The sequence below is a fragment of the Gracilinanus agilis genome, chromosome 1, assembly GCF_016433145.1.
Source record: "Gracilinanus agilis isolate LMUSP501 chromosome 1, AgileGrace, whole genome shotgun sequence".
Classification (NCBI taxonomy): domain Eukaryota; kingdom Metazoa; phylum Chordata; class Mammalia; order Didelphimorphia; family Didelphidae; genus Gracilinanus; species Gracilinanus agilis.
This window is the reverse complement of record NC_058130.1, coordinates 778231171-778241756: the sequence shown is the minus strand read 5'-3', so window position 1 is coordinate 778241756 and position 10586 is coordinate 778231171. Positions and strand designations below refer to the sequence as shown.

The following is a 10586-nucleotide window of genomic DNA, read 5'->3' as shown; positions in this document are numbered from 1 at the left end:
TTCTTGGCTTTCAAGATCCGAACCTCCCTGGGAGGAGCCCAAGTACCCAGGGAGGGCCCTCTTGCTCCGCCAACATCAAGACCCGCCCGCATCGACCCCCACCCAGACAGTTTTAGTGAGTGCGCACGTGCTGGCTCTCTGAAGGAAAGGAAGCTCCTAGACTCCACCCCCTCCAAGACTGGGGCAGCTCGAGGACCCCTGGCAGCCCTCTGTGACACGGAAGACTTTAGGTCAGGCGGACTGCAGCCAGACCAGAATTATTGGTAAAGCAATTCTTGCAAGCCCAGACTTGACCTGAACTCAGATCAGGATTAGCTGCCCCGAAGGACGACTTTGTTTTTTTAAAAAAAGGGAAGCTGGTCCTATTTTAGAACCCTTTTTAGGCTGTCTCTCCTCTCCCCAATCAGGTGGTGGCAGGACTTGCTGGCCCAGGAATCTCTCCTGCTTGGCTTTTCTTGAAGAGAGCTGCCTAAGGTGGTCAACATCCTGAAAAGTAGACCCTCTTCCATACAGGAACCATTGTCTCTGGAGGCCTCTCTGAAATTAATTGGCAAGAAGGACGTGGCACCTCAACAACTGTAGAGATTTGTGGGGTTAAAAACATCAGGATAAGCCATTAACGAGTAATAAAGCTTCCGGGAGGGCCCTAGAGGACCCACATGTTAGATCTTGACACAAGACTCTAGCAGTCATGGCATTTACTAATTACAGCAGTCTGAATCGAGCTCAGCTGACATTTGAATACCTCCATACAAATTCGTAAGTATCCAGTTGCCTCTAGCAGCTTTCCTAGTAAGCCAAGAGCCATGTTTTCTTTTGACCTTTGAGATTTCACAGGTGCAGCAGGTTCTTGTGGAATCAAGCCATGGGGAGTCTTCAGAAGAAAAAGGATCAGTGAAGTTTTGGGTAGCTGATCCAGAAGAAGCCTCAACTTCACTTAGTGGCTCAAGCTATTCGACAGTGTTGACCAACAAAGAGAAGCTTTGGTTGAAGGCAGTTTATATATGGAGCTGTTGCATGGAAGTTAACCAAAACTCACCAAGGGTTGGCTGATCTTTGGATCCTCACAAGGGAGGATTTCTTTGCATCAACTGTTGTCTCCTTTAGTAGGAGCAGGCCCTCCCTCTTTCCCCTCCCCACCCAAGAAATAATTATTGGAATGAGTGTATTAAAGAAAGGAAACCATTTTGGAGAAGACTTTTCAAGGCTAATTCATAAGAAGAATAACCTTATTTCTGGTGGTAAACAGAATAGGCTTTCCCTGTCTTGGGAGTTTATACATCTGTTGAATAAGCAGTATGTTCTTGCCAGGCAATAATAGCATCCATTTAAATCACATATTTAAACAATCTTATCTCAAGAATATCTGCTGATGTTCAGAAATCTCCGAATGGGACACAACTATTCACAAAATGATTTGCTATGGCCTTCACTTGTCCACCTAGAAAGAATACCATCACTCCTTAGAGTCTTGAGGCCCATGGTAGTATGTGGTTTTGGTACTGTCCTTTGGCACTTTCTTATCTGATTTAACCAGTGAGGGAGTTATTTTACCAAGTTGTTCAGTGTGTTATTTAGCAAGCCCTCCCACCACCACTCCTGGGAGGAAGGTAAGTATTGAAAGTTCTGTGATTAGTGAGTCAAAGAGCAGTTTCAAAGGCACTCAGTGTTATGTGGCGAGGCGCCCTTGGTCTGGATCAAAATAGAAATTTCTGGTTCCGGAATTGCTGAAAAAGACAAATGTCTTAGTCTCTTAAAGTTCCCAGGAACTAAGGAAAAGGTGAATTGGCTTATTTTTTTTTAACCTGGGGAGAGAAATAAGATATTTACAAAGTGGTGATCTTTGCTGCTGCAGAGTGAGGATAAGGTGGTGCTTATTTGCTCGTTTTGGACCTGGGGAAAGTACCTTACTGCTCCTTTTTAAAGTAAGTCTTTGAGAAGTGATTTAACTCGCCAGGAGTTCCGAAGGCCCAAAGTACCTGGGGTGAAGGCAGCTGGATCTGGTGAAGCTCCATTTGGCAATAAGGCAAGGGAAGGAAGGGAATGCAACAAATTAGTTTTGCTGCTTGTAAAGCATTCTTTTTGGTTTTAGTTTTTTACTTTTATTTAAAGTTTGTGGAAAGAAACAATTTCAAGAGGTTTGGAGATTTTCCATGGGTTTCAATTCATACCAGCTTGTAGCTACCTTCTTTTAGCATGAACATCTTAGGGTTGAATATGTTTTTGAAGCTGTGTTGGTTCCTGTTAAGATTACACTACTCACAATTTTGAAGAAGGTAGGAAAGGATCCTACAGGTCTTTTGGTCTAACTCTTCCCTTTCCATCTCTCACTGTTTCAACAAGTTCATCTGCTTAGAGTGAGTGGTCTTTCTTGATCTCATGACCTCAGGATTTCTTATAATTTGGACCATTGCTCCCATTTTCAAAGCATGATGGGAAGACTGAGTAGGCATCCATTTATTGCCTCAACCACTAAGCCTTTCTTGAGTGCCCTGTATATACTCTATGAACCACAACCAGGAGAAAGGGTAGGCCTTTAAGATAATTAAATGATTATTTGACATGAAGAAAATAGAGAGCAAATTTCTTGACCTTGGAATTTTAGAGTTAAGGTTAAAAATTAGGAACATGTTTGGGTTTTGATACAGGGCTTGAGACCAACATGCAGTTAGAACCTCTTTCTCATCCTATTTCCAGAAGAGAGGAAAGAAACAAGTTGAGAACTTAGTGTGCACCAGGTACTGGGCTAAGTTAAATTTGTGCGGTTCTTACCTGATGAAACTTTTTCAGGCCTTGAGGTGAAAGTTACTCCTCATTTGTGAACTGAAGTATCTTCAGGGAAGAAGAGGAGATATTTTTTCCCATTAGCTGCTGCTATATTTTTTGTAGTTTTTAAACTAAATTAGGCTTTGGTCCCATCTTTTAACTTAGAATCTATCATTCCATCTGAAGATTCTGAACCTCATTTATTTTCTTCTTCATTTGGGAAAAAAAAAGTTGCTTTTTTAAAAAATAGGCAGGCAACAAGTTAATAGTCAGTAAATACTTATTAAGTGCCATGTGCCAGGCACTGTGTTAAACTCTGGTGATAATGAAGACAGTTCCTGCCCTTAAGGAGCTTACAATGTCACAAGAGAAAACACATAAAGGGAAGGTGGGGGGCAGGTATCATGTGGAGAAGTCTCCAAGAAGTGCAACCTTACATGGAAATGTTGGAGTTTGTGGCTCTAATCTCCGATCAGAAATGCCAAGAGCTAATAATGAGGGGTGAGTATCAAGGCTGAGTGACTTTTGCAGGCTGTTAAGGTTTTTCCAACGATGAGCTTCCTGGGGGATGGCAGAGAAGTATCTTTTTTCTCTTGAGCCATAGTAGATTCTCTTGTCAAAGATGGCATCCATTTTGTGCATCTAGGTGCTTACCCCTGATGATGACAACATTAGAAGGAATTTCTACCTAGACTTCCAATTGTTTTATGACTATTTTCTTATTTTCTTTAAAATTCCGATACTAGGATAGAGCTATTTGTGGGCCAAGAATATTTCAGATGAACTCAAGAGTTCTAAGGCATTGTGCTTTTGGTTTGGACTTGTTGGTTCATGCTAATGATCTCATTAGAAACTGGATATCAACTCTGTGGTTATGATGTGGTTAGTGTGTGTGGCTTTGATTTTGCTTATGAAATCTGGTGCATGTAAAAGGGTTGACAGTAATTGCTTTTTTACCTTAGTAGAATTTGATGAAGATGGTAAGATGCTCTACCCCCGGAGGTCGTAGTAATATATCTTAGTCACGTAATTGTTTCAGTGTTTCGAATAGTGTAAATGACCCGGGAATTGGAGCTGAGGGCTTGAGGACAATATTCTTTGATTCTCTTCCTAGCCCTAACTTGTGGGCACTTGATTATTTCCATCCATTATTTCCACAGACTACCTGTCTGTGAATAGATGTGGAAATGTCAAGCAAATAGGACCACTAGGTTCAATTTAAGAACTTTGAGCCTTTTAAAATCTTAATTTATAGCACAGATATTGTAATGGTGCAGAATATCTGTTCTTAAATTCCTACAACTGCTTAGTTATGAGCAGTATTTCCTTCTTGGAGAAACTAGAAAGCAAGAAAAAGTACACTTTTGTTAAGTTGTTTTTTCACTCTTTGTGACCCCTTTTGGAGTTTTTCTTTGTAAAGATCCTGAAGTGGTTTACCCTTCTCCATCCCATTTTTCACATAAGGAGACTGAGGCAGCCAGGGTGAGTTAAGTGACTTGTCCAGAGTCACAGAGCTAGTGTCTGAGGCCCTATTTAAACTCGGCAAAAGTCTTTCCAACCCCAGATCCAGTGCCACCTAGCTGCCACTTGAAAGTACACTGAGCTGAGCTTAAACTTATATAAACCAACTCAATATTTAACTACATTCTTTTACACTTATTTCATCCTGCAATGAAAAGGGAGTTTGTAATTCAAAACTCAGAGCTGTTAAAAGTTTTTTTTGTGTAAAATTTTGTTGAAAATTGATCTTTAAATGATTGATCTCTTGGAGACCCCACAGGTAGAGGACTAATAAGAAAAAGTTTTTATTGGATAATCTATTTTTTAAAATTCTAAATTGAAAAACATCTCTTGCAAGATAACTCCTGGAATACATTTTATCATTGTGATGACATAAAAATAAACCTTAGTTTGGTGTGAATATGTCTTAACAGGGCTCAATTAAAGAGTTCTTACTTCTTAAAGGGTTTAATAATAATACTCATGGGAACAAGAACAACAGATCTGGAAAGGATATTATTTCTTTCTAGATGAAGAAATGGAGACCTAGAGAATATTAGTCACCTCATAGAACCAGGTGTCCTGATGGCAGTGTCTGACCAGCGTTTCATTTCTTTCATCAGATGGCTCTTTTAGGAGAGTTGGTAAAAGGATGAAAACGGCTATATGGGCTTTTAGGCTGGACCTGGCCCTTGTTTTTGAGACTTGGCTCTTAGCAAAGAGCTAGAAATTGTGGGCCTTCCCCAGGTACCTTCAGAGCTCTGGTTTCAGGACATACCATAAGTGGGAAGCCTAGAGATGAGCCAGTTCTCACAAAGACTCTTTAAGGCATGTCTTTTGCCAGCTCAGTGCTGTTGGCTTATGACCGTCATGGCTATCTCTCTTCACACTCAAAACCTGTGTACCTTGGGGGCCTTTCGGAAAGAATTTTTTCTTTTGAAATTCTGTTCACTCTAATTAAAATTCCAAGTATGTCTGCCCTGGTGCAAATGAAAACCTAAAATCATTCTAGAGGAGCTTACCCTAGCACTCGGGGATGCCTGGGGCTGTGCAGGGAGGTGCCCTGGCATTTGGGCATAGTGCTGCAGTGTGTGCGACAGTTCTGGGGCCAGAGCAGGCTTTGTGTATTCCAGAGAACTTGAGAAAGCCTGGTTCCAAGATGAGCCTTCTTTACTCATAGAACCACTTAGTGGCCCAAAGGAAACTGCCAAGCTGGCTTCTTTCTCCTCTCCTTGCAGATTTAGGAATTTAGGATTTTAGGATTTGTTTGTGCCTGTCAGAATTGAATTCTTAACCAGAAGCTAGCCTGCTACCCAGAGTTGAGGGTTTCATGAACCTGCCTTGTCTTTTTGTCTGTGGGTTCCCATTATACATGTTGTTTCTTTGGTAGAATGTGGACTTTCTCAGGTCCACATTAACTTTGTTATTTTTTCTCCACAATACCTGGTACATAGTAGGTGCTTAATAAATGATTATTGATCAAGCTTTCTTGGAGCTAAATTCTTCATTAGGCAATCTGCTTTTTTCTAAATTTTCATCTGTGGGAACATCTTTATAATTTTGAGTGTTATCAATTTAGTATGTTACCTTATAAGAAATATTAAGACGGATTACTTTGGAGACATTTGGGTAGTTCAGTGTATAGAGTACCAGGCCTGGAGATGGGAGGTTCTGGTTTCAAATCTGACCTCAGACATGACCTAGCTGTGTGATCCTGGGCAAGTCACTTAACTCCCATTTCCTTGCCCTTACCACTCTTCTGCCTTAGAGCCAATACACAAGATTGATTCTAAGATGGTGGAAGGTTAGGATTAAAAAAAACTGACTACTGTGAAATTTTTGTTTTACTGTTAAAACATCTCTAACTGCTGTGTTCTTCAATGCCATAGTTTTTGGTTGAATGGAGGTTAGGTGTGGCAGTGGTGATTGGTAGCAGTGGGAGACTGGATTTAGAATCAGAAGATCTGGGTGTGAATCCTGATTTTTTTCTCCTGTTCCTACATTAAGCAAAATTTTTCCCCTTTTTGGATCTCAGCTTCCTCTTCTGTATGATGAAGGGGTTGATCCTGATAGAGGATCTCTTAGATCTCTTACCTCTAAACTCAATGATCCTTGAGTGACTACTCATTCACAAAATTCCTGCAGCTTGAGGTGAGCATCCGAGGCCCATTCATCCAGAGACTCCATTTTTTATTTAGCAAGCAAACAGCAGGGCCTTGGCTTGTTTAACCAAAGATAACCAGGAGGTTTCATTTTGTCATCCTCACTTTTACTTCCTATTGATTTCACTGCAGCCTCGGTCCAAAGTTTTCACTTCTGTTATGGCCTCCATTTGAGAGTTTTGTCATTTGCCCACCCTGGGCTTTTGAAGAATCTTGAGCTGTCATTCCATTCTCTTTGCCTCCCTCTCATCTTTAGGTGCATTTTCATCTGCACTTCAGCCATCAAGCAGATTTAAATTCTGTTGTCCATTTAAGCATGCCACTCAGGATTTCTTCGTTTGAATGCATTTTTTTATACACATTAAGTGCCTATTTAAACAAAAGTTCTGTGCTATAGAATATAAGAATTATCCCTGTGTTACAAATGAGGCAACAGATTGCTTAGGTTAAATGACTTAGGTAAGCTCATTTAGCCATTGGATAAATGTCAGCACAAGGATTTTGCATTTTCCTTTAATTTCTTTGGGAATTTCTAGTCGTTTCTTTTTTGCTATTTTGTTATAGGCTTGAGCATTAGGCTTCCTTGAAATTTTTCTTTCTGTTTCTTAGAAGTCTCAGTTGAGAAGGAAGCTGCCTGCTAAGGTTTGAAATAGTAGCTTGAGGAGGTTAATGAGTTTTACATTGCAACCTTGGAGTAAGAGCCTCTGGAAGTTGTTAAAAATGGGTAAGAAGCCACCGGTAAGGGAACAATTTGAGAATTGCAAAGAGCAGCAATAGAGAGTCGTTAACATGAAGTGGGTTTTTTTTTTTTTTTTGTTTTGTTTCTGATCTGATATTGTAAGTGACTATAACTTTCTGTATTTATTTCTGGTTTTCATAATGGGATACTGTAGAATACTTTTAAAAACGCAGTGATATTTAGAAGATTCTGGAGATGAACATTGTTATAATGGTACATAGAGGCAGTGGCCTCGCTGCCCCTTTAGCTGGGACAAGACTTTTCTCTATGAACTTCAATTTCCTTATCTGAAAAATGGAGGTAAGGGAAGCCAGGGCCTTTGCAAAAGTGAGCAAGTACATAAGAACAGCTGGTAGGAAGAAGTGAAGGCCAGAGTCTTTTTGAGTTGCATTCCTCCTTCTGAACATCATGTACCCCAGTAAAGCAACCCAGACTTCAAGTAGAAAGCCAGAAGGCCTCATTTTCCCCTCTTCTTGGCATACCATTCTCTTTTTCTTGGTGTGGTCTTTGGGTTAGGAGAATTCTCGTCTCTTCTCTCCTCTGAACTCATACTTACATCATCCAGAATCATCCGGAAAGTACTTTGTTCACAGCACAGGCTAGAATCCAAGGAGAATTGGAGCCTCCAGAGGAATCTTTCTGGAACTATTCCCTCTCCCTGGGGTATAGTGCCCTGCTGGCCAGGATTTGATTGCCTTGGACAAGACTAATAAATGTGTGAAGGGGAGAATGGGAATGAGTGCTCACAAATGTTATCTAATACCTTCAAGGGATGGATGCAATTGCCCAGACTACTAGACTTTTCTTAAAGCCATTCTACCTGCTGGAACTGAAGTTTTCCTGGTGTAGCCTTCACAAATTCAGGGTCACCTTTACTCTTGGAAGTTTTTAGTAGACATTAGCATTTTTCTTTTTCTTAAAGAAATAGTTTGATGCCTTTTTTGTTTGACTATCACTTTCATTTACAAGTATATTCCTGTCTACCAGAATGCTTTGCTTTTGTAACAGGTAGAATCAGAAAAAGTTTGATAAAAACTGAAGCCTGAACCAGGCCTAGTGCTGGCAGCATTCCAGCCTCCTCCATCTCCCCAAAGAAGTAAGGGAGGTTACTTCTCTGATTCTCTGGGGTCAGTGTCAGTCATTGGAATTGAATTTCCTTTTACATCTCATTTCCTTTTACATCTTTTACATCTTCATTCCTTCTGCATCTTTTCATGTAAGTCCTTCTCATGCCCCTCTGAATTCTTAGACTTGTTTTTTTTTAAAATAGCATAGAGATATTCCATTACATTCTCTAAGTTAACTGTTCTCTGGTCATCAACATCTCCTATCCAGTTCTTCAATTCCACAGAAAGTGCTATTCTGGATATTTTGCTGTCTGTGGAACCTCTCTTTCTGTCTTTGAGTAGGTTGGCTTTTGAAAGTACTTTCTAAACTGAAACCTCTTCGATGTTTTTATTATGTAGATGATCAGGGATGCCAAGGAAGTATTTATCTTGTATTCAGGGATTCCTTGCTTTGTATCCCAGGGGACATTTCATTTCATAGTAGAGAACTTGTTAGTCAGAAAGGCTGAACTACCCACAATTGATGAAATTATACTTAATTATTTGGCTCATTAAAAATTGGTAGCTGAATTTTGTCAGCAGTTTCTTTCTTGGCAGTAAGCAATGGGGTTCTTGACAGGTGAATCTCATTTCCTATGGAGTCAGTTCCCCCTAAGAACATGATTTGGAGTGGAGGAGGGCCTAGGCTTCTGACACAGATCCCTTTAGTTCTTTGTTCCCATCTCTCCAAATCTTGGGGTGGATAATATCTAAGGCTACGTCTGATTCTAAATGCTGTTACCTAGACCTATCTTCCTTTTTTGTGTCACAGAACATTAACAGTCTGGAGCCTTTGGATCTCTTCAGAATCATGTTTGTTGCCTATATATCTATATAATTAAATGGAAAAATGCTAAATTGTAGTTAGTGATAAGTATAGGTGTGCTTTGTTTTTTTCTCATCTAGATTCTTATCATCACCTTGAACCTTTGCATGCATCCTTTGGGGTCCTGTAAGGCCCCAAATTAAAACTTTGAACTAGTGACCATTATGGATTCCTTTGCCTAAGGGTAGATTAATATGAAGTCTTGAGTCCTGTCAGACTTGACATCAGCCCAGGAAGCTTGAAGGATTTCAGCAAAGCACAAATGATGGTTGTCAGGGTTACTAGTTACAGACAGAATCTACCATGGCGCTTGGACATTATAGACTGAACAGCAGAAAACAGGCTGCTCTCCTCCAGGGACATTGTAGGGCTTGGTCTTTTTGGCCTTTGGCATGGCATAGAGGATCTGGGTTTGGATCTGGCTTCTGTCCCTTGTTATTTAAGTGACTTAGATTATTTTATTTTATTTATTTTTTTTAATGCTCAACTTCTGTGTATTGGCTCCTAGGTGGAAGAGTGGTAAGGGTGGGCCATGGGGGTCAAGTGACTTGCCCAGGTCACACAGCTGGGAGTGTCTGAGGCTGGATTTGAACCTAGGACCTCCTGTCTCTAGGCCTGGCTCTCAATCCACTGAGCTGCCCAGCTGCCCCGAGTGACTTAGATTATTAGTTCCCCTCTTTGTGCCTTCTTCAGCTGTGACATTATGGAGCTAGACTAGATGATCTTATGGTCCTGTTCAGCTCAGGTTGCTCTCAGCCTAAGTATTCTTCATCCAGAGGAAATGTTGATGACTCAAGTTTCTATTTGACCTGCTGAAATTGAGGCATTAGTAGGGAAAGGGGCTGGGAAGTAAAATAAATCCAAGTGTTTGCTAAGGCATAGCAGAGGAAGAAGAATCAAAGAAGGAGTGGGACCTGTTCCTTCGGGCAGGTGGTACAATAATAATATGTTGGAAGACTGATGCTTAGCCTTTTATTTTGCTTCTGTATTCTAGAGAGTACTCTTTGGGACCAAAGAGAAAGGCCATCCTTCCCACCTCCTCAAAAAAATGGCCAGCTGGTAATTGGGGACAGGGGGAGATGTGGGAGAGCAGCCCTGACTTCTTCATATCACTAAACTAAGATGAGTTACATCCTAGAACTGGCAGGTTTGATGCAGTCCTAGAGCCAGGCAGAGTCTGATTTTTCCCCTCTCTCCCACCAAGGGGAAGAGGCTGCAGTCTGTAGAGGCTAGGAAACTTGATTGGTTTCTGGCAGCATTCTAAGATAATGTTGTTGCTTAGTGGGCATTGGGAAAAGCAGCAATCCCAAAGCTTCATCCAGGGGTGTCTTTTTGGCCAGGTTAGGTCAGTATATTGGGGAATGCCAGGTTTGTGTCTTTCTGCTCATTTTTAGCAAAGTATTTGATGAACTCTTGCTCTGCTTGTGGACAAGCTGAGGATTAAAAGACATACAGTTGTCAGGTGGATTTGGGACTGGCTTAAAGCA

The 10586-nt window shown here is 40.9% G+C and overlaps 1 protein-coding gene across 2 annotated transcripts in view; it reads left to right on the top strand.

Annotated features, from left to right (window-relative positions):
- The first annotated feature begins 341 nt into the window (after positions 1-341).
- The window catches only part of MORC2 (MORC family CW-type zinc finger 2), a 60473-nt gene continuing 50228 nt past the window's right edge, over positions 342-10586 (top strand). For both annotated transcript variants that reach the window (XM_044674325.1, XM_044674316.1), the window contains exon 1: positions 342-759. In XM_044674325.1, coding sequence (XP_044530260.1) covers positions 692-759 — 68 coding nt within the window. In that variant the 5' untranslated portion in view covers positions 342-691. The remainder of the gene's footprint in view (positions 760-10586) is intronic.